Source organism: Clupea harengus, chromosome 5 (genome assembly GCF_900700415.2).
Source record: "Clupea harengus chromosome 5, Ch_v2.0.2, whole genome shotgun sequence".
Lineage (NCBI taxonomy): Eukaryota > Metazoa > Chordata > Actinopteri > Clupeiformes > Clupeidae > Clupea > Clupea harengus.
The window spans coordinates 27,393,977-27,418,976 of record NC_045156.1 but is presented as its reverse complement, the minus strand read 5'-3'; the positions used below and the strand labels follow the sequence as shown (position 1 = coordinate 27,418,976).

At 44.6% G+C, this 25,000-nt stretch overlaps 1 protein-coding gene across 1 annotated transcript in view; it reads right to left on the bottom strand.

Moving 5' to 3' along the window:
* cacna1da (calcium channel, voltage-dependent, L type, alpha 1D subunit, a) overlaps positions 1–21,709 on the bottom strand; it is a 90,880-nt gene extending 69,171 nt beyond the window's left edge. Inside the window, exons 1-3 of the mRNA XM_031568577.2 lie at positions 21,112–21,709; positions 18,477–18,933; positions 16,026–16,131 (exon numbers count right to left, since the gene is read on the bottom strand). Of these exons, the coding sequence (XP_031424437.1) occupies positions 16,026–16,131; positions 18,477–18,763 (393 nt within the window). The 5' untranslated portion in view covers positions 18,764–18,933; positions 21,112–21,709. The remainder of the gene's footprint in view (positions 1–16,025; positions 16,132–18,476; positions 18,934–21,111) is intronic.
* Between the last annotated feature and the right edge of the window lie 3,291 nt (positions 21,710–25,000).

Here is a 25,000-nt window from a genome sequence, read left to right as displayed (position 1 = left end):
GTCGCAGAGTCTGGAGCGCTGAAGGTGATGAGGACGGCTAACACTGCCGGGGCACGAGGGAGGACGGGGGAGAGGAGTGAGCGGAGGAGTTCTTCTCCTCCTCGATCGCTCGGTTGGGAGCAGTGAGGAGAGGGTAGTGACCGGCGCGTCACGTCACGTCTCGTGGCCGTCACGTCGCGGAGCAGAGCGAAGTGGAGTGGCGTGGCGTCTATGTGCAGCAGGAAACTCAGCCCTGTGGGGCACGCCAGAAATATCTCTGACTCATCTCCCCCACTTAGTTCTGCTCTAAAGACTATGTGCCTCTCTCTCTCTCTCTCTCTCTCTCTCTCTCTCTCTCTCTCTCTCTCTCTCCCTCCCTCTCTCTCCCTCTCTCTCTCTCTCTCTCTCTCTCTCTCTCCCTCCCTCTCCCTCCCTCCCTCCCTCTCTCTGTCTCGATCTGTCTCTTTCTCTTTCTCTCTTACTGATGTTCTCTCTCTTGCTTGCTCTCCATCTCCCCCCTATCTCTCTATCTCTCACTCTATTTCTCTGGCTCTGTGTATCTCTCTTGCTCGCTGTTGATCGCTCTGTCACTCTCTCGTTCTACTCCTTGCCATCTCTCCTGCTCTCACACAGCCACACAGAGAAGCATCATTACTATAGCACAAAATGGACAACTTAACCCTTGTGTTTAAAAAATAAGCACATCGTGGTATCGCACTGTGTCTTGTGTCTCCTTCACTGCATCCTCTGCTGTGCTAAAGAGTCACAGAACAGGTGCCACCTAAACCTCTTTAAAAGTACGCTACGTTGTAGCCTTTGTGTAAAAGATTAAGATATGTCTTTCTCTTATCAAAATGTTCTGGACCTCACAACAACAACTCTACAGCCATGTTGAAAAAAAACAGTATTAACCTGTAGGGTAATCTATGTCATTCCTTTCCCCCCCCCCAGAGCTATGAATTGTCATAAGCAGTAGCGGCGCTGAAAGTGGCTTTGAATGAAGGCATCTGCTGTATGACTCCAATGTCAACATCAATGTCACACATGCGCGGGCGGGCGGGCGGGCGGGCGCCAGGGTGGCTCAGTGGCTCCAAGTAGCTGGGAGACTCGGGACACTTCCTGTGAGCAGGGCACAATATGGCTGCCACTGAGTAATGCGCGGCTTAGGGTGAGTCATTAGGGCGCGAGGGACATCCCTGGGTGCGCTCCAAACGGCAGGGGAAGTAAACGCTGAGAGAGAGAGAGAGAGGGCGCTGGGTGGATGGACAGACCACATGAGTGGAGTGGGGGTCCAGGTGGACGTGGGGGTGAGGAGATGCAGCGCTGGGCTACGTTTGTTTGGGAAGGGACACAGTGAGAATGATGGAGCACAGGGCACGTGCACACACAAACAAATACACACACACACACACACACACACACACGCACAGACACACACACACACACACACACACACACACACACACACACACACACACACACACACAAACACAAACACACACACACACACACAAACAAATACACACACACAAACACACACACACACACACACACTGGAGAAGTGGGGTAACGGCAGCGAGGTGAGTCAGACCGAGATCACATGGCTCACAAAAGCCCACAAAGATGTCTTGCTCACGATTCCCAAGCACACACACAAACACACACAAATACATTTCATAAATACTCACACATGCAGAAACAAACACACCCTAAAATGGGCACACCGATGCACACACACTCACACATATGGATTTTAGCCCCAGTATGCTGTGACAAAACCATATCGTGTCATAATGAGGATATGAGCTGCAGCTCATTTGAAACGCTGGAACTAGCCCCGTCGCCCACAGAAGGGAGCACACAGAGACATGGCTCCCAGAATCCAATATTAATGAGTGAAAATGATTAAGAGGAAAGGATTTTGATGAAGTGCATAATTCATTTTCACATGTGAGTTATTGCATCTCTGAATAGAAAAGAGCTCTTTTTCCCCTGCTCTCTCCTTCTCTCTCTCCGTCTCTTTCTCTCTACTCCTCCTTTTGCTCTCTCTCTCTCTCTGTGTCTCTCTCTCTCTCTAGTCCTGTCTGGATGGATCAGTCATAGCAGTATGGGTGAGTTGGAGGGTTAAGGAAAGACTGAACACGGTGATGGCCTGAAGCCTCTTGCTCTGTGTGTGTGTGTGTGTGTGTGTGTGTGTGTGTGTGTGTGTGTGTGTGTGTGTGTGTGTGTGTGTAAAAGAGAGAGACATTGGCATAAATAGTGAAAAAAATATGTGAGCACAGTCTGGCCTGAGTGTGCTTACAATGCATGTTTGTGTATAAATGAATACACTATATATTCAGAGATTAAAGGCATCCAACAGAGCACACCAGTGACCTTGATGCGGAGAACGAACACCAAGAGAACGACAGGAAAGAAAAAGTGTATCTCTTCATCTCTTCTCCTTTTTCTCTCTCTCCCTCTCTCTCCTCTCCTGACTGCGGATCCACAGGCCTTTCACCTCCCCCACCTCCTCATCATGCTGAATGCAAACACACACTTTAACACACACACTGCTCGGTAACCCGGCAACAACAGCATCCTCCTCGTATCCACGGAGCACCGTGGCCAGCCTGACTGAGGTCTCAGGTGCCGGAGAGCAATTCCGGCCCTCGCCAGCATGGGGCAGTAATCAGCATATAGGAGGCAGGGGGGAGAGTGACTGGATGATGAGCTCAAAAGCAAGAGACTACTACAGACTCTACTATCTGGAGCTGCAGATCCTGGTGAGTGTAGATCAGTGGGGAATGCGAAATGGATTAGAGTCCCCATTCATTCAACTGCATGTGACGCCAAAGGCACATGTAATAAGAGGATGCTGACATAAACCGTGCTATTTCATACACCATATTTCCCGTTGCTGCCACGTTTTGCATTTGAGGAGTTTGATGTGAGGCACTTTCCCCTGGTATGAATGATCACTGTGCAGCCAGAGCAGGATGGCAAACCTACACACAAATTGCAGTCTCTGAATACACACACCTTTAGAAAAATGATCACATATAGACCCATTGCACACCTAATGTAAAGACAAATTCATAGTCCTACTTTTCACTGTGTTCATATAAAACCTATTCAATCACTCCGCCCAGATACAATGAAATATGAAATCAATTAAGAGTTAATTTCTGCACTCACTTCATTTGGGCAGAGCCTTTGGCCATTTGACCAATGTTGTTTTTTAGGGGATCCTGCCACCTTACGAATATGCTGGAAACGTAAACCTCTCCTCTAATTCCAAGAACTAGCTCACCCTAACAGTTCTTTTTAGAGCTTGTGCTTGGTTAACTGTGAAGAAGCTCAAGGCACAGCCCCAGTAAGATGGTCCCTAGTAGGCACACAGAAACACTATCTGAAGTACTATAAAGAATACTTTCATCAACAATGCTGGAGATATATCTTTCAGAGACGCGAATTATAGAAACTGTAGAAAGGCCGATAGAAACCAAATTATTGTCTTCTTGTAATCTTTTACTGGAAGGAAATCATTACTTCAAAGACACATTTCATTGATTTTCTCTTGAATTCTGAGCACCTACATAGTTCACCAGCACAAACAGCTAACAGAAAAGAGAGAAAGATTGAAGAATGTCTCATTGGCTGTATACCTGACAAAAGAAGATTTGCCAGTTTGACTGCCGAACACAACAGAACATCACGGGTCTATTATGGACGTCTCTGCTGTCCCTAATTGGGAGGACCTTCAAATAGCTGTTTGATGCGCAGACTCTCAAAGATGGCTAATTATGTTAAAATACACACAAACATCATTTTTACTAAGGCTGAACGATTAATTGCATTTGCGATTTAATCGCGATATGATAGAACGCGATTTTCTAACCGCAACGGTCACGATTAAAAACGTGGTCTAAAAATTTTTTTTTTTTAAATAATATATATATATATATATATTTTTTTTTTAAGATGGTACATTTTGCACACAGTGTTTAAAAAGTGCATGCCTTGTGTTTATTCTTACAATGACTTTGTTTAAATTACTTAAATGCACAGTGGCAAAGCCACCGATTTGTTGTTCTTGATTCTGTAATGAGCAGTTAAATAAAAATGTAAAATGTGGGAAATAATATTTTACACTAAATGTATCTAATATTGTGTTGGTCATATTTAAATCATTCATTACGATTTGTTGGGAAAAACATTTGGATAAAATAAAAAAATCGCATATTAAATCGCAATCGCAATATTTGGAGAAAAAAATCGCAATTAGATTATTTTCCCAAATCGTTCAGCCCTAATTTTTACACACACACACACACACACACACACACACACACACACAGGAACAGCAGGAGCAACCCTCTCTCAAACCGAGTGTGACCTTGACTGATGAACACACAGCTCCTCTTGGTGTGCCAGCTCTATAACCACCCTGGTGATAGTGAGAAAACAGATCCCACTCCTGCCACTCGACTGCCAGCTCTATAACCACCCTGGTGATGGTGAGAAAACAGATCCCACTCCTGTGACTCGACTGTTAGCTCTATCCCTAACCCTAACCCTAACCCTGGTGATGGTGAGAAAACAGATCCCACTCCTGCGACTCGATTCGCACCATATTTTTATCTCTGGTTAGACTCGAGAATGCACCCTTTCCCTCGGTCTACCACTTTTAACCGCCTAGTTCAGGGTGCACAATCTATTTCTGTGTGTGTGGGTGGTGGAGTGTGCGTTTGCATGTCCATGTGTTTGTATAGATGGGTTGTGGTTGGAAAAATCAAGACTTTTAAGTCAGTGAGAGGAGATGTTAGTCTGACTGTTTTCCAGTATTGCGGTTATGAGAGTGTTTGTGTGTCTCTGACAGCAGGTGTCTGGGTGTATTTGTGTGAGTGTGAACATGTGTACGTGCATGTGTACATGGGTGGGAGTGCATGGGTGCCTGCTTGTGCGTGTGAGCACATTTGTGCGAGGGCTCAAACCTAGGGTGACTCACCGCCTGAGAGCTGAATCTCTTATTAATGCCTGAGCACGAGATCACCTGAGGAGAGCACAGGCCAGCGTGACGATGACAGAAACACTCTGTCTTTCATGCCTGAGCGCACACGGACGGGCCAGCGCAAACAAGCCGCCAACACCAGGCAGAAACTCTTCCCTCTGGACCGACCAATCACACTTCTCCGACCACTGACCAGCATCGTGACACAATTCATGCCCGACTTTTTATTTTTGGTTTTTAAAAAGTGCCATTCCTCAAACCATGTGGCAGCTTTCTGGTTTCCTCTCATCCCGAGCTTTTCCGAGAGATGGAATGCAGGGATGCAGGGATGCAGGGACGCAGAGGGCTACCCAACAAATGCACAGGTCCTGGATGCAGGCTCTGCTTTCAGTGACCTGATTTAAATGAGCTGACGCCATGATCTAATGAGTGGAGGGCTGAGGCTGTTTCACGCTCAAGGCCTCCAGCCTCCAAACCAGCTCATTCACTGCTCTCATGGCTCTGACCAACCACGCACAGACATGCACCCATGCACACACACACACACGCACACACACACACACACACACACACACACACACACACACACAAAACACACACACAAAACACACACACACACACACACACACGCGCACAAGCGACAGAGAAAAAGCCAAAAAGACAGAGTGAATCTAGCATATCTAGTGAAGCAAGCATAAATGCATAAACAAATGAACAAATGCATGTTCGCACACACACACACACACACACACACACACACACACACACAGAAGATAAAGAGCAGCGGGAAGTGGGAGCGGCCAGCCCAAATGAGCAGTTAGCTAAGTGATTAAACACACACAAGTGCCATCATCTCCACTGGGGTCGACAGACTCTGCAGCCGGAGCCAGACACAACCACTCATTCACACACACACACACACACACACACACACACACACACACACACACACACACACACACACACACTTCCTCTCAGTCTTCCATGGTCATTTCAACATTGTCACACACACTACCATCACTGACCATAATCATTAGCTGCTTATCCTCTCTCGTCATCCCCATCCAGCATTGACACACACACAACCTTCACAGCAGAACTTTCCAAACAAAGACAACATCAACATGTCCCTCTCTGCAGAAGTGCCAAGTCTGCTGAGCAAAAACCGTATGAACATGCCTTGTTCTTTCTTCTCAGGGAGAATGGCGAATGTACCTCCCTCCACAGGTAGCTGAGCACTGACTGCCTGAACATGCCCCTCTCCCTCCACAGGCAGCAGAGCACTGGCTGCCTGAACATGCCCCTCTCCCTCCACACGCAGCTGAACACTGGCTGCCTGAACATGCCCCTCTCCCTCCACACGCAGCTGAACACTGGCTGCCTGAACATGCCCCTCTCCCTCCACACGCAGCTGAACACTGGCTGCCTGAACATGCCCCTCTCCCTCCACACGCAGCAGAGCACTGGCTGCCTGAACATGCCCCTCTCCCTCCACAGGCAGCAGAGCACTGGCTGCCTGAACATGCCCCTCTCCCTCCACAGGCAGCAGAGCACTGGCTGCCTGAACATGCCCCTCTCCCTCCACAGGCAGCTGAACACTGGCTGCCTGAACATGCCCCTCTCCCTCCACACGCAGCTGAACACTGGCTGCCTGAACATGCCCCTCTCCCTCCACACGCAGCTGAACACTGGCTGCCTGAACATGCCCCTCTCCCCTGCCTGCACTAGCGCTTAGCCATAGGCTGCTTTAGTAACCATGAAAGCACCTCTCTCTTGCCTTCTTCGGCACAGGTAGCATGGACATACCGCTCTCTGCAGCCTGAAAGCATGACAGTCCTTATTTCCTCACACTCAGTCTTCACAGACAACTGAGATGGCAGTCTCGTGGCACATATAGCACTTACACAAACACACAAACACACACACACACACACACACACGCTTCATAGGACCAGATAGGCATGATATGTGACATTTCCACTCAGTTTTACTGAGTTATCTGTTAGAAATGGACAACATTTATAACAAACACTCAGGAGGTATGCTTGTGATGAAGAAGGGAGGAATCATGAACATGACTAAAAGAACACTGGCCAGCTTTGCTGACCACCGGATGCTACATAAAGAAACATCAGAGTAACAATGGACACGAGGACATGTGAACATTAAAGAGGGAATGCTTGTTGCCTCAAACACCAAGTGCGGTATGCAGGCTATAAGAACTGGACATTAAATCCTAACCTCACTGGAAGAAGCTCTTCAAAAAGCAAACTAGTAAATCATTTTTCTGCTAATAAAACTGTGGATGAAGGCACAGTGCCTTCAATGGTGTTCATGAATAGGAGGAAGAGCAAGGTCTCACAGTATAAGAGTTTTTAGTATCCAATTCTGATCTGTCTTCTTCAAACAAGGGTTACATCGGCTACGTTCACAGGGACATCGAAAATCTGATTTGTGTGCATAGCCAAAGTCCAACTGCTTTTATGAAGTCTGAACAACCAAAATCTGATCCGAGACACATTTGTGTGTGGTTTCAAATGCAATTCAACTAGCTTTTTAACACATATCTTTCTGCCTGAGCCCTTTGAACAGAGGTCATGCTATTTTGTTCTTACATCTGGCATTTCCACGTGCCTTCCTGATCACATCCTGTTCACACTGTTCTTAAGAATATAAAATCAGTGTCATATGTTGAAGAAGAAAATCTGCAATCTGAGTATAGCAACATCTATCCAGGGACCCAAAAGCTATAAATCAAAGGCAGCTCATTTCATTGAAAGATGACCATTAAAGAGGGGGTGCTGTTAGACACACACACACACACACACACACACACACACACAAACACACACACACACACACAAGGATAAATCAGGGTGGAAAAGGTATGGGATGAACTACCGAGTTTTCAGACCAGACAAACCATAAAGTTACAACCAGAAAACCACAAAATGAAACATAAAATCAATGCAACTAGCAAGCAGGTCACAATCATAAAATGATTCTAGTCTTACTTCTCCATCTCTTGCGTGGTACATAGGACTTTATGGTCAAATTTGATCAACAATCATTTTCTGCCACTCAAATAAGCCCTTTCACTCTGTTCATCTTTCACAGATCAGCCAAACTGGCTAATAACAAGGCACCGATACACAGTAACTACAAAGATGTGAAGAAACAAAGTCATTTTGTATCATTGGTAGAGTAGGTTCTTAGCATTTTATCCCAGCAAGCCCATTCAAATGTAAGAATAGCTTTTGCAGCAGGATATTGTGAGATATTTCACTGAAATACTTCTGTTATGTTCTGTTATGAAGCTAGCTAGCTTTTACAAGTGCCAACCGGCTATTGTTCGTGTTTGCAAGACAAACATGCTGGCTGTTAGCCATGCAGGGCATCATACTGGAGCTTTAGCACCCAGTGATAGCGTCAGAAGGTGCTTCCTGGGAATATGCAGATATCCATGTAAAAGATATCAGGGGATTCACTAAGTTAAATCACTATGACTAAAGGTTGTTCAGCAGCCTTGTCCATGACCAACCTCTCTCATCATCTGACTTATTATCATCAGTAAGTCAGCTGCATCACACACTTAAATTTGACAGCAGCCTAAACTCACCCCAAAGAAAGCCTCAGCAATCTAAGAAATATTATTAGTGCGTGACTTTGAGATCATACCTTTCACTTAGCTAGGATAACGTTCCGTCCCCACCGTCCACTTAGGATGAGTATGGCTGGGCTCTCTGTTATGACAGTCCTGAATCATACTGGACCGTAACACAACCTATTGCAGGCAAGCGCTCCATGATACCTGCCTGCCTGCCTGTGTGTCCTGTGGGCTGCTGGGTAAAGGTTGAGACGGATGAATCACATTCGCAGTGAAAAGGTCGTCAGGCTGGAAAGCCGTGGCACAGCCAGGGGCGCTGGGGCCCCACCAACACAAGACAAGGGTGACCTTAAAGCACACTCCTGTAGTGTGTGTGTGTGTGTGTGTGTGTGTGCATGTGTGTGCCATGGAGGTATTATGTAGACCTGGAGAGGCGACAGTGGTACAGTGGTAGAGAAGTCGTTTAGTAATCAGAAGGTTGCTAGTTCGATTCCCTGTCGAAGCGTCCTTGAGCAAGACACTGAACCCCTAATTGCTCCTGATGTGCAGTGTGCCATCAGTGTAAAACATGTAAAATGTGTATACATTGTAAGTCGCACATATGTAAGTCTCTTTGGATAAAAGCGTCTCCTAAATGACTAAATGTAAATGTAAGAGAGAGTGAGGTGGCACCCCCCCCCCCAATGGCCGATGCTATGCTAGGTACTTCTGCCCAGGAAGTACCATATTGACCGCTGACATCTTTAAAAATGTCGTCTCATAGGTGCTCACTTCCAGCACCATTTACACGAAAAAGCCAATTAGGCACCACATAACATGACAATAAGCACTAAAAAACAGTGTTTTTCGACTATGCGGATAGGTGGATGTTCCCGGTTTGAAAACTGCTAGATCATGCACAAGTTTAGTGTAGGGCACGAACCTCCTCACACATGTAAGTTGACAACACTCCTTATTTCAGGATAGCGATAAAAGAGACTGGCTGCTGGGATTTGTATCAAGGCTTATGCCTTTTGGCCCATACTTATATATAGGCTATAGGGGAAACAGTAAAAAAATAAATCACTATATGACTATAACTATATGATTATAACTGCGAATGAAGAAATTCATTTTAGCATATCTATGTGGACAATCTCTACAACATCCTACATGAGCACCTATTAATAGTATTGTTGTGTTCTGTACAATATAAGTAAATCTTGATTTTGAATGCGTAAAATTAGATTTGGATTTGGATTTTTCTAATTACTGTGTGCCTAAGACCTATGCAACATCCCACACATCTTGTGGTCTATAAACAGAAGTAGTAGCACTTCAGCAGTTCTCTGTGAGATTGTGTTGATTCCAGAACAGTGTTTTGGAGAAGAGATTATGTACTATAACAGCTGAGATGCTGTTGTGCTCCGCTGGTAATTGCACTAACCTGCATGTAGCCTCAGGGTGTGTGCTTCTATCGGTACGTTGTTTTCTTGTAGTTGGCTTGATTTAATTAGCTTGCCATCACAAGGATAACACGTTACACATTGGGCATCCAAAACGTCTTATACTTAAATTGGTGATGTGACCAGCAAACCACAGATATAAAGTGGTGCCGTGGCAAATCAACTATGCACGTTCACGAATGACTTTGTGTCATCACAGGCTTTTTTCAACATACACCAATCTACGTAGAAAACACTATTTTTTTAGTGCCTGTTGTCATATGTTATGTGGTGTATAATTGGCTTATGCCCGAAGTAAGCCCGACATTTTTAAAGATGTCAGTGGTCAAGTGGATGCTAACTGGCTGACGGTAACCCTCCAAGTCCTGACCCCCCTGATGTGTCTGTGTGTGTTTAGGTGAGTAGGTGCGTGGACAACGACGCATGGTGGGGGGGCTCTGATCCTGAATGTCAAGACTGTCTTCCTCTTTCTGATATTAAGAGGTGATTAAATAATAATGCCACACCCGCACCTTAATAACTTGTTTTGACAAGCAGGGAATTTTAATACCCTGCAGTGTTCTGCCTTAAGAACAGTTCGGCTGAACAGGTCTGTTACAAACGGCATTCATGTAGAGACAAATGTAAAAATGCATTTTGAAATGGCATTAAAGTCAACCTTCACAGCACTAGCTTGGTGTGTCTTTCACCTCATGGTGTCTAAAGCAATACTTAAACCTCCACCTACAAGAGAAAATTTAAGAAATCTCTTACTGCAATGGATTCTGTCATCCACCACTGTGACTAATAGACACCTTCTCAGCCTATTGGGATGGCACTGTATTATTGTACAGGCCAGGATAGTGAAAGTCCTATCTCTCCTGAAGCACCAATGCTATTTTAACCTTACAACAATACATGATATACACCGAGGCACGGTGTCAAAGTTCTAAAAACAATGTTAACAGGACAACCCATTTGCAGTCTTTAAAACTAAGTCTCCATCTCTCTCTTTCACACATGCACATACACACACACTTCCTTAATAGACTATTTATGCTGTGTGCTCACAAGCGCTCTTAATAATCACAAACAATGCAACATGACCGCTCGTGCAGTGCTCAGCACACAGCACACAGCACACAGCACACAGCGCACAGCACAGCACACAGCACCCTGCACACAGCACCCTGCACACAGCACACAGCACACAGCACACAGCACCCTGCATGACTAACCCGTGCAGAAACACTCAGCGTGGAACCCAAGCAGACAACATTAATGTACAGTGTGTGGCCATATGCACCAGCATATGATGTTTCAGTGACAGCCACCCTCTCTCTTTCTCCCTCTATTTCTCTCTTTCTCTCCTCTCTCTCTCTCTTTTCCCAGTTTCTGCCCTCAGTGCAGGAGTCATGTGGCTGGTGGGCGACCCCGGCGAACGCGTGTGACAAGGCGAGTGAAAAATTTAGCAGCTACAAGGCTGGGTGAAATCCACACTGAAAAAGCGGATTCCATAATTCATAGCGGCATTCGGTCTGGCGCTCCCTGGGCCTGCGTGTGTTAAAACATTGTTCTCATGGAAGGCAGTCTGTAGCGCAGAATCATCCCTGCCTGTTCAACTTAAGAGCTGTCTGAGAGCTCAGCGCCAGTGTGAGGTAGTGGGGGCTTTCTGTGAAATCAAGTGTTATCTAGTAATGTGGCTCTCTTTCTTTGTATGTCTTTCTCTCTCTCTCTCTCTCTCTCTCTCTCTCTCTCTCTCTCTCTGTGCATGTGAGTGATCATGCATTCTGCACACGTGCAGGTACATGTACTGCATGTGCTAGCGTGGATAGAGTGTGCGTACACCTGAGCATGTTTGTGTTAAATACAGTAAAGGACACACGTGTGGGAGTATGTGTTAGTTTGAACATCTGTGTGTGTGTGAAGACTACAGTTCCCATCCTGCCCTTTGCCATCGTACTCCTGTAAGGGGTTGGGACCTCTGGCCACTCTACCAATGGTCTCAGTTTTCAGTTTTTCAGGGCGGGGAAAACTCTTTTGCTATTTATAACAAGCTGCCGCACTTAACGAAGCCTCCCTAACGAGGCTGGGAGGAGCAGGGCCAACGAGGCGTCCGTGACTGTCTTCTGCACCGCACTTAAAGTCCCCCCCTACCCGGTCCAGACTTATGCCACAAGACAGAAAACCCGTTAGAGCCTTTTGTTCTCTCTACCCCTGTCCTTATTTCTTCATCTTCCTCTCAGTGTTGTGCACTACTTAGCTGTTCCCTCTCTCTCTCTCTCTCTCTCTCTCTCTCTCTCTCTCTCTCTCTTTCTGTCTATCTCTTCTCTCCTGCTGTATTTTCACCCTTCTCACTCTATCTCTCTTTCATTTTCTTTCTCTCTGTGTTTCTACCAGTGAACACAAGAAACAGATCCATTATGCCTCTTCATATGAAGATATTGTGTTGGTCTTTTCAACACAATGTCACATGTTTGTGCAGGCTTGTGTGGCAGGACAGGGAGTGAATGAATGAGTGAGACAGACACAGACTGAAAGAGAAAGAGGCAAAGAGAGAGAAGAGAGGGGAAAGTCACTATATGCCCTTGGAAGAAGCTTACTACACACACAAAAAATGTTCAAATACCCACTACTGATGAAGTCTATTCCCCAGGACACTGCGGCGTGGTCTCCTGGGCCTTGCACACATAACAGTCACAGGAGAGTTTCTGACTGAGACCCTATTAGAGAGGAGCACTCAAATGGCAGCTAATGCACAGTATCAGACAGCCATGCATGCACTGTGTAAGGGGACAGGGTGTTCCTACCACCACCATTACTGGGGCCACAGTAGAATTCTAATCCAGTGCGAATATTAAAGATCTGTAACACGAAGATGTGATGTTTTATTCAGTAAAACGTTTTAGGCTCCTCATACTTCATCATACAGATACTGATCATACTGATCTTGAAATCCTTGCAGCCAATCACTAGATTCAGAGCACACTGAAACTCTCTCACTAATTAATTACATTCATCAATTCTGATTAATAAAAGATCAATACCTAGCACCTGATATGATACAAAAATCTGTCTGAATAAAGAATTCTTTGAAATATACTAAAGCACACATATATTAAATATCGATATAAATATACACATAGAAAACATAAACAATGGGGGCCAACATCTGTTCCCCAGCCCACACTGTGCAGCTTAACCAACACCTAGAGACACGTCCTATGTCACACGATACAGATGAACACCTGTCCAATTCAAACACTAACATCATTAACATCTGGCTCCATGGCCGTCGTTAGACCTGGGTATTCGGATTTATTCATCTGTCATTCCGACCGTCTATTAAAACCCTCGGAAAATGATATGATAGCCTTGATCAAATATGCAGGTATGTTTTGGGTCCTCTGTGTGTCATTCAAACAGCAGATCTACTTCACACAACTTGACCCACGCGCAGTTTGTGTGAGCATGAGAGAGAGCGAGAGAGAGAGAGAGAGAGAGAGCGAGAGAGAAAGAGAGAGAGACGGAGAGAGAGCACTGGTTACAGGGTTTGTCATTGTTAGAATCTGGTGGTAAGTAGGGCTGAACGATTAATTGCATTTGCGATTTAATCGCGATATGATAGAACGCGATTTTCTAACCGCAACGTTCGCGATTAAAAAACGTGGTCTAAAAAAAAAAAAAAAAAATTAAATTTTTTTTTTAAGATGGTACATTTTGCACACAGTGTTTAAAAAGTGCATGCCTAGTGTTTATACTTAAAATGACTTTTTTTTATTACTTAAATGCACAGTGGCAAAGCCACCGATTTGTTGTTCTTGTTTCTGTAATGAGCAGAAATGTAAAATGTGGGAAAGAATATTTTACACTAAATGTATCTAATATTGTGTTGGTCATATTTAAATCATTCATCACGTTTTGTTGGGAAAAAAAGAGGATAAAAAAAAATCGCATATTAAATCGCAATCGCAATATTTTGGTAAAAAATCGCAATTAGATTATTTTCCCAAATCGTTCAGCCCTAGTGGTAAGTGGCTAATTCACTAAGGCAAAACTTGAAGGCTGACCATTTGGGCAAGAGCATGTTAAAAGGGAATGAATAACGAGAACCGTTTAGACTCAACTTGGATATCCTCCAGTTCAGACAGCTCTCTATAAACCTCAGTTTACCAAACAAAGGTTGACATTGTGTTTTTCTGATATTCAAACAATATGATGTTCACATGAAATATAATTTTGTAATTGTCTTCTCCATTATCAACACGTGTTTATGGGTAACCTGCGGCGATGTCCGTGTCCCATGTCCGTGTGACCTTGCATAAAAGTCTTTTCATGTAGACAAGCAGTGTGTGGTATAATGGATGGGGTAATGTTCACTTGAGACAGACAGAAGATGGGCCCTGCATGCCATGGGCTGTCTTTTTTACAGGTCTACAGGTCTTGGCTAAGCCCTGAATGTTTTCAACTCCTAGCAGCAACCCCTGTCTGGCTCCATGAGCCTAGCTTTCATGCTGTCGGGAGCCCCTCTGGTTCTCACAGCTGTGGAGCTCTGGACCCTCCGCAGGAGCTTTGCTACCCTCACTCTCTCCACATGCACGTTCCAAACAGAAGCAGTGAGTTTCATTTGGACAATACCGTAGCATCATGACACACTTGCCTCAGTCCTCATTCCTCAAAGGCATTATGCATTTCACACAGCAAATACAAACTGTAATAACAGTGTACGTTTTCCTAATCAGGAGAGCATTTACTTGTGACTATGCTTAAAATGGGAATACTGTACATTTTACCTTCAGTCTTGTACTGTGGTGTATTTCATTTTTTTATTCAAATCAGTAGAAGCTGAAGTAATCTTTCTCTACTCCTGTGACCTTTTTAGTGTCCAATCAATTACCAGTTGCCTTTGCCGGTTCAGTGTATCATTATATCTTCACTGAATGGCATAACTGTAAGTGCTCAATATTTGACAATTAAATTCCAGAACCAATCTAGACCCTGAACTATGATAACAGAGTGAGCATAGCCCTTTAGACAGCTTTTTGAATGAGAGGTTGAGTGTGAACATGGTGTATTTTGTCGAGTCGATCTCAACACACCTGGACAGAACATAAATCAATGGAGCGAGCATGCAATCAGACCTCCAACCCATCTCCTGTTATAGACTGCAGAGTTCTTGAGGATGTATTCATCTCACAAACCATTAAGCACTTCTTCTGTCATTTCTCCCCAATTCTGAGCAGCTGTCACATCTCGCTTCATAGGGATACAGGCTCATTCTGAACCGCAGAGCGGTGAATAAGACACTACATCACCCACAATTCATAACAGCGGCAATGCTAAGAGCCACAGAAGCAGGAACATCATTTCCCGAAATAGATTTCCCTCACAGAGAGATCTTTCCAAGCACCAAAGTTGAAGTGTCAAAAGTTCACAGATCCAACTAGCTAAATATTCAAAACCTTTCACAGTATCCTCTCCAGACATTACTGGCACAAGGGACTAGATAAGGCAGAGATATGTACAGCAGAAGAACACTTTAAGGGACATGTAAGCCTTCTAAACAAATACTGTACAACTGGGGCATTTTTACCTTATCAAATACCATCAGAAACACTCCAAGCAAACATACACGTCTTCTGCCAGCAGCAGCTCATCACTAGCCTGATATTCATCAAACCATAAAGAACGTCCCCGCCAACACAAACTCACAATCTCAATTAGAGTGGTGTATTTACGCTACATTTGACTAGTAATACTGTAGAAAACATGGCAGTGGCCAAATATTTAGATATTCAGTCCAAAGCAACCATGCAGAAACTATATAACTATGTTTCGCGGTTGGAACGGTTTCAGAAAGCCAATTAAATCAGCAGTCCAGCTTCTTAACACGCTATCCCTTGGGCAAGGGGAAAAAAACTCCAGAAACAAACATCATTCCTGATGTGAGAAGGGTTAACGGATGTCGATAGAGTTGGACCCCAACGTGGTGAGAGGTGAAAGGTTAATCAAATGTACTCACCAGGTCATGGTTTGTTGAGTTGGAGTCATCTTCAGGGAAGGGGATGTACACAGCTAAGGCCATACAGTTGGCAAAAATAGCAATCAATATAAAGATATCAAATGGCCTGAAAGGAGGGAGTTAGGGAAAACACTGTAGAGCATACGCATACACAGACATGCTATTTTACATCATTCATTTCAGTAGGTCATATTTGATTATGCATCCAAGAGCAAGCTAACATATAACACTCACTATGCTACACACTGCACAGTAGTGTGCTTCACTTAATGCAGGACTAAGGGGGATGCTTGCTGATACTAGTAAAGCACTGAAATCCAAAACCGCCCCCCCCCCAGAGTCCACATGAGAGTGAAAGCTAAGCTCAGAGAATTACTACCTCTTTCTCCTTGTGCCGTAACGGTATTTCAGGATTTAGGACACAGTGTGTGTGTGTGTGTGTGTGTGTGACTTTCACTGTGCCTTGAGAGCAACCCAAATGACTTTGTAATGCTGGGTCTGAACTATTTGTTGGGCTGGTGACACATGGTGACAACTTTCTGGGTAACACTGATGAGAGAAACGCTGTCTTAATACAATCCAACTTCTACAATTATATTACACACTCAAAGGTTATTTGCCGTTGTCAAAAATCAGATATATTTCCTATTCCAAATATTGGTCATTGGAGTCTCTCAGCTGGCTTTTCAAAGCAATACTGCCCCAAACTTGCCCAATGTCCAATGGGCTCAGGCGCCAGCACACACTGTGCACAAGTATATTCTAACCCAGGGGATACACAGCGGCTAACGTCGTGTTCATATGTCGTCTAAATGTTGTTGAAATACCTTTACAGATACAGTACATTAATTGCGCCCTCACAACTTTTACACATAAGCAGGCAAACTTTTCAAAATCACTGTGCCTGGTTGTGTGGTTCTCATTTATGAAGCTACGTCCCTCAGATTTGACTCTCCTTCTATTCTGCTTTGTCTCCTCATTAGCTATGTTTCCACTATCGGGCCAAATGGAGGCGAGCTAGTGCATGTCAAGGCCAGTTGCATTTCCACTGTCACTACCAGGGTTTGATCGTGCCTCCTCTGGGCTTCCTCAGGGCTAGCAGCCAGGGGCTTTTGGCCCACCAGTTACCCCTTGGGGCAAACAGGACCAACTGGGGCTTAAGGCAACTGGGGCTTGAGGCGGTGTCAAGGTGAAAGGAGGGGTTAAAGAGTCAGGTAAAAGCAGCAAAACAAAATAACTAGTCACTATCAAATAACCTACACGCTATCAAATAACTAAGAGATAATAAAATAGAGAATCGATGGAGGTGGTCTGCACACAAAATCAGGGCTCTGTTTAATATTTGGCCTACCAAAAATGTGTAATGGAAGTTTGATCAAGTAGGGGAGAACAACCAACATGATTGTAAGACTTTTGATAGGTGTCTGTTCTGACTCTGACTTCTAAGTTGATGGGCATAAAGGCACAACTACCAGGGTGCGTATCAATAACAACCAAAGTCTGTTACAACTTAAAGAAGTGAATTTCCCTCGTGTTGCAAACAGACAGGCTAGATCCATGATCATGATCCACATCACAGATCAAATCTCAACATATTTCAATACAAAACCCTGCTAGCTCAAATGAATACAATATGTATGGATGTTTAATTACCATCAAATTAAAAGCTAATTTATTGCAAGGAACTATTAGCATGTTATGCTAGCCCACAGTGTGCTTTAAACATAGGCTAGGTTACTTATTTGGGTGATGCTTACACGGAGGCAGCATGTTATGGGTTTTAGGGCAGAAATTCAAATGTTTTTGTTATCATGGCTTGAGGCCCAAAGCCATTAGCACCTGTTGGCCCAAAGATAGCCCTAGCTCGCACTGGCCTGATAGTGGAAACACAGCTACTGAATTCATTGCTGCCCACAGGGAATGAAAGGTAAGGTGTGACTGAGCTGAATTTAACGGCCTATATAAGAACCCGTGGTTAAATGCACACTGTGCATTCACACAGTAATGCTGGACATATTCACCTACATCATACCCACTTACTCATACACAAACACACACCTAAAACACAGAGAATGATAGATTTAGTCCCAGAACAACAGAGCTCACACAGAAACACACACACACACACACACACCAACAAACTATCAAATACACCTGGAGATAGCTCTACACTACCCCCCCTCCCCCGCCCCATTACACAAGCGAACATATTTATTCACACAAATAAAGTGATTGTGATACACCCACAACCCCCCCCCACACACACACACACACACACACAAACACACCCACACACACACACACACACACACACACAAAACTCATCGCAGACACAAAACAGTACACAACAGGCACAAACACAGAGAAACACAAACATACATCACATAAAGCAACACAGCTCTCTTTTCAATGTACACCCTTGCTTGTGCGCTTGGGACCAGAAAAGGATACTTCCACTCCACCAAGCTGATGCAGGCTCGGCGGATGGGGTTGTTGAGTTTGAGGCAGAAGAGGGCTCGGGCGGCCCGCGTGTTGGCCGTACTGCCCTGCTTCTTGCTTTTGGCATACTGCGCCCGCTTGCGCTGGGCCAGAGAGCCCACCGCTGCCGCCGGCGGAGCAGAGGGTGCGGCGGGCACCAGGGGCGCGGCAGCAGGCGGGGCAGGTGTGGCGGGAGGGGCAGTATCGGCCGCGGTGGCTGAGGCTGGCGCACCGGCTGGGGCAGGAGCAGAGTCGCTCATGGCTGGGCGGGCGTAGGCCTGTGGGCGGTGCCCAGCGGCATGGAGGTGGGTGTGCCAGGGAAAGGTGGCTGAGCGCAGGCGCAGGGACGGGAGCACGGAGAGGCCTTACCACCGAGCAGCCGGCACGTCACCAAAGACAGGAACTCTGGTGCTGCTGGCATAATTTGCCTCTGAGGAGAGAATGAAACAGACACAGTCAGGGAGAGTGAGAGAGAGAGAGAGAGAGAGAGAGAGAGAGAGAAGGACCACCAAAAGAGAGTAACAAGCAGGTCCATTAAACAGTCCACTCAAGCCTTCCATAGCATTGTGGGTGTTACTGTAAGGGAATAGTGTGGGGGACCACACACCTGTACTGTGGCCCGTATCGTATTAAGTCAAGTGCTGGACTCTTTAAACTCAAGTCTGCTCTCATACTGTTCAGTCCACTTCTCTCATAACGTCACAAAAATCCACCCACAACAACAATTCTCCCCTCGAACACAAGAAAAAAAACACCCAACCTCTCACTTCACCAATGGCTGCATATTTGCTTCCACTACTGCAAAATAACAGAACTCGTGTCCATCCCTGACCAAAGATGGACAGTTCACTTCACTTGGTCCCCGGGCGCTGAAAACTGCCCACTGCTCCTGGGGGGTCCTTGAGGAAGGACGGTCCAGGATGGGAAAAAGCAGAAAATAAATTCACCGCGACCTCAGGCCTACCTGCGTGTGTGTGTGTATGTCCTGTGTCGCCTCCATATATGCACGTGTGTGTTCCAGTGTGTCGTGTTTGCCATTAAAAACCTGACAAAGGTCTTAATTATTATTATTACAACACAGCTGTGCAATTGATATTTCTTTCAGTGTTTGTCCACACCTATTAGGTCTCATAATGGGCTCTAAAGGGACTGGGTGTCAAGTGGCTCCCTATGGTCAGTAGTTTGCCATGTCTAAAATGCAGCTAGAATCCAATAACTAGTGAGAGAGAGAGAGAGAGAGCGAGAGAGAGAGAGAGGGGGGGGGGGGGGGGGGGAGAGAGAGTTACACACAGTGGGAATAAACAGGACAGAATTAGAACTACTGTTTTGAAGATGTCTTTGAGGCAGAGGCTATCAAAAGCACAAGTGGATCCAAAACCACCTCATCAGACCACACTCAATGTGCCAGTGTTAGTGCCAGCTTCCTCTCAGTTTGCGAGGATGCTGATAGGGCATGGACAAAGTTGCAGGCTTTGGAAAAATCAATGATTGTTGCTTAGTTCTATGAAAATAGGTTGATCCGAAGAAAAACCCTTGAGTGTCTGGCCCTGCACTTAAAACATTAAACACCATAAACAACAATCCCTGTCTCTGCTCTGTCTAGTAGGGTCTTGTCAATAACCGATACCATTTACAGCACAAAAGGGCTGTAACTCGCATTAAAACAACGCCAAAGATGAGAACCTAGTCGAACCAAAAACAAACGCATAAGCTGTGTGAATTCAGGACTGTCACTCTAATACATCACTGGTCGAATCAGTTGTGTAAGTCCTTGAACTGCTAGGCCCCGCAGAGAAAAGGAGAAGCTGAAAAAGGTCATATCGCCTGTTTTTTTTTTTTTTTTTTTTTGCCACAGAACCCGGATACACATTTGACAGCCAATCAGTGGGCGAAAGTAATTATGACCAGTCGTCTCACAAACGCGTTAAGTGTATCGGTGAGGTATAATGGGAAATTCATATATGTCTCGTTTTGTCTTAATTTCATTCTGAGTTTACACAAATCGACTGCGGAGCGACGCAATGATGCAAACATCTACTGACATTCCCAAAAGCGATGCCTAACACTTGAACAATAACCTTCATCGCACGTACAGTGGCTCTCCTTGAACAAAAGGAGATGGAGCATTTTAGTTAGCAACCTAAATGCCAAAATATTTCGATATGACAAGAGATTATTGTGCCTTTTGAAAATAGTGTAATGCGTGACCATCAGCCTATAAGTGTTCAATATTATCAGCTGGTGTTGTGGATGGATTTTAATGGGTTACAACGCACCTTTACGACCGTGACCATACGCGGTTTTTGGCATTTTTACGGCCAGCGGCTGTCAGCTCAGTGCGTTACATACATTATTTTAAAGCCCCCATATTCTTACACCAGCTCATGGCAAAGCCTCATGGAAATGACCGTGTAATAAAACCAACATGAGTGACACCGGTAGAGAAATGCAATGGCCCTAATACAGCAACCTAGCCAAGTTGGCATATTTTGTTCTATGGTGTAAAGAAGTGGTAAGAATCACCATACTTGCCTACACGAAGGAGCATCCAGACAAATCTTGCATATCAAACTGTTTCCATTTGCTCGTGTATCAGTAACATTCATACCTTTTCTGAAGACTTATTTGCCTGCGGACGTCTCGGTTCTATCCACTCGACCGCGATGATGAAAGTCCACAGATTCGGCGACCAAAAATGTCTAGGTCCGGTCTCAATTGTCGAATTAAAATACATGAGCTCACAGGCAGCAGGGACGCATATGCGTTAATAAAGCACTTCCATGTTGATCGCTATGAACAACCGGGAGAGCGCGAGTGCGCACGAGAGCATCCTCGTGTGTCCGCTGCGCTGGCCGTTTCTCGTCACGGCGTCAGTGAACGGTGAAATGAGCACATCACAGCTCAGCTATCCCCCTTTTGGCTCTTCCTGCATGCACAGGCTCCCCTCATTTACATGACATGACAAAAAGAAGTCGAGGGGAAAAGAGCTTTTCTCTCACAAACCCATCTATTTTCCTAATTTAAATTATGGTTTCGTGTAATATTGGTGTATGCGAACCTCTTAATACATCCCTAATAATGCGTCAAAGCGTCCTTCGGCATTTGGGTCTACATCACACTGAACAAGCAGCCGGACCGGATTCTTGTGTCATTCGGGTTAACATGAATTTTCTCGATGTGCATTTCACGAAAAGGCATGTATAAACAGAACGCCAGGCTAAATTGTCACCGAAGCTCAAGAAAAGGCGTGTACAACTAAGCCACATGCTAGTCGTTTTGTTGATGGCCCACGATTTTAATCCCCTATTTGCTCCGAGCCAATGGTGTAACGTTTGAGTGAGGTTTACTGTATGTCATTGCGTCCTAATCTGCTGCAGTCAGTAAATAAAGTTTGGGGAGGAGAGAGGGCCCGTGGAGCTATACGCTCATCGCAGGCGCGGATGCGCTGACCCCTTTACGGAAGGTCACCATGAAACCACCATCATCCGGCCTATTAAAAAGCTCATTTAGATCATTACACCAGGCTGTCAGAGGTGCCGCCGGTCTTATTGCTATTTTTTATCCTGTGTATATTACTACTTGAAGCATAATGAAATTGTTACCAAAAATATTACAAAACGGGTAAATAATTTCACAAAAGCTGCAAAATGCCCCCGCAGGCTCGACTGGACACGCAGAAATACCCAGCAGCTTGAGGCCATTTAGCATATAATACCAGGGTAGCAGCCGAGTGTGGAACAGATGCCCTCCAGAGTTTGCTCTCGGGGTAGGGTCAAATCGTGTAGAACATATTGTACATAGAACATACTATGAACACATACTCAGTGGCCAGTTTGTTAGGAACACTGAGCTAAAACTAACACAGTCTAATATACCATGTCGTGCAATACATCTAAGCTTCATGAAGATCATAATATTCAGTATTTGTTTGAACTAATTTAAAGAGCTGATGATTCAATTGTGTGTTCATTTTGGAGATTGCAGTTTGTGTTGCTGTTGAATTGTATTGCATTTTACTGACACTCCCAATTTCAATCAGCGAGGCAAGGCGAAATAACAGGAACACCTTGGTGTTTAATTCAATACAGATTATAGTAACAGCACCACAAACTACATTTCCCAAAATGATCATTCACCATCAATTGAACCAATCATTCATTGTTATATTGACTTATTGCAGGGTTTTTATATTAGACTGCATTTGTTTTCACTAGGTGTACCTAAAAACTGGCAACTGAAGGTATATTTGACATGTCTGGTAAGGTTTTGTATAAGCATTTCCATAAATAACATTTCCATTCAGCTGCTGTGAAGAAAGCCAACAGCATCAAGCCTGCTCTACTTTCACACTTGCTGGATCTTGGATTACACCTGGTGTTTTCTAGAATATTCCTCTAAGCGTTCCTCGGAATATATCGACAAGACCTTTTTTACATCAATTTCTATCAGACCAGACCTATCATCTGAAAATAAACCTGTGCCCATATCAGCTTTTTGTATTCACAAAATTCTTAAACAAGTTGGAAGCCATTTACCACACATAGGAGGATGTTCAGTTTCGGTTCTACCATACAGAAATGTCCTCGTCTTTGCAGTAACACAACCGCAAGGCTTTCTCATTGATGCTCACAAATCCTACTAGCCAGATGCCTATCATGTGGATTAGTTCCACATCTACCCTGAACATGAAGCTGAAGGTTCCAGTAACCATAAAACAAGTTTATATGGGTGCATTACAGGGTATTTGTGTGAGCCAAGAAAGCCATCATGTTTAATGAATACGTTCTTCCCACTGTAAATGTGCTGCACTGCTATGAGAGTGGTTTTTTCCCCTGATAAAGGATCCGCCTAGGGATCCTCTCAGTTCAAAGAGCACTGTTAGCCCTCACACTCATCAAGAACATATGCGTCACAAACCATGTCTTGTTTGGTGAGTCTGCCTCTGTCGTCAAACACTCCATCTCCTATACCTTACTATACTCCATACATTTCTTGAGTGTGTGAAATGTGGCCGTTCCATACCCGTATGTCTGCTGTGTGTGTGATGAGGCTGAGGGCTCCTTCATCATCTTCCTGGGGGCTTGATCACCAATATGACGGCTTAGGTACTCCCAGTAGGTGCCTTGCGACCGAGAAGAGGGAGAATAAGGGTAAACTAGATTACTTCACCTGCGGTGTCTGCTTACCAGTCTAGCACAGGATAATGGTGTCCCCTGAACTCATCTGAATTATTTAGCTATTCAAAGGGGTGGTGAAGGAGGCCGGCCATTGCCCATATGTCCCAATGAAGTGTCATTACTCCTTTTTTATGTCAAATGTCAAATATCTGGAAAAGTCCAGGGTAGAGGTATGAATGTCATTTTTTTCATAGTAACTCAAGTTCCCAAAGTTGCTTGGGCTGCATGTAATGACCTGACAATAACCCTGTTGCCATTTGATAACGAAAATAATATTATATGATAATAATAATAAAAGTCTTTTTTTTGTGGAGCTTGCTTGTGGCAATGAACCTCAGCCATGTATGAACCTCAGCCTTAGTTTCTTTCAGTTCTGAAGGACCCCTCTTCCACACAAACAGTTCTTTGGGTTCACGTAGCTTCCAGGTATAACTTTTCGATAAAAACCCTGCCATGACAAAATGTTACATATGATGATATCATGATCAATATATTATGATATTTATGGTGAGCTCACAGGTGTGATTGAGTCAGAATGCTGCTATTGTGAGATGCTTACTTCATGAAGCATTCTGTAATGGAATATGCCTGGCCTTCCTCTTGCTTGTGGCTCTACACTGAAATGATTTACGTCGGCCTTGATCATGTCTCTATCTCTCCTGTTCCTGTCCCCCACCCCCATCCCTGCTCTCTCTCTCTCTCTCTCTCTCTCTCTCTCTCTCTCTCTCTCTCTCTCTCTCATTCTCTCTGTCTCTCTGTCTTCCTAGCTTTGAGGTGGTGACCTGCTTTCCCTTCCCTACCTGCCAAGTTGATTTCTACTGGAGGTATCACGCCATGGTGGACCGCGGTGATGCGACGGCTGAGCCCTCAATGTTGGTTCTCCAGGTCTGATGAGCCTCTGCAGTTATTCTCAGCTTTAACTGAGTGTGTGCACTGTAGGCTTATACACAGGATACACACACTCACACATAAGTGTGTAAGGCATAAAACTCGCTCAAAATGATCAAATCTACACAAATCTACGTTCTTGTTTTATCAAGTTTACTTGGTCATTCAAGCGTATTTGGTTTAATTGGAATCCAACTGGTTTATTAATTTTTTTATTATTTACAGTTACAGTTACTTATCCATTTGGTTTACACCTTACATTCAGTTTGATTGATACTTGTCACATTTAAGTAGTAATAGACTGTGCATTTGAACCATCTATTTACCATAACCATATACAATATACCATTTATTATCTATTTAACTCCTCGTGTGCCATTAAATACTGCTTGGTATTATTGGAGGTCATTTAATAATTACATGGAGTCAGAT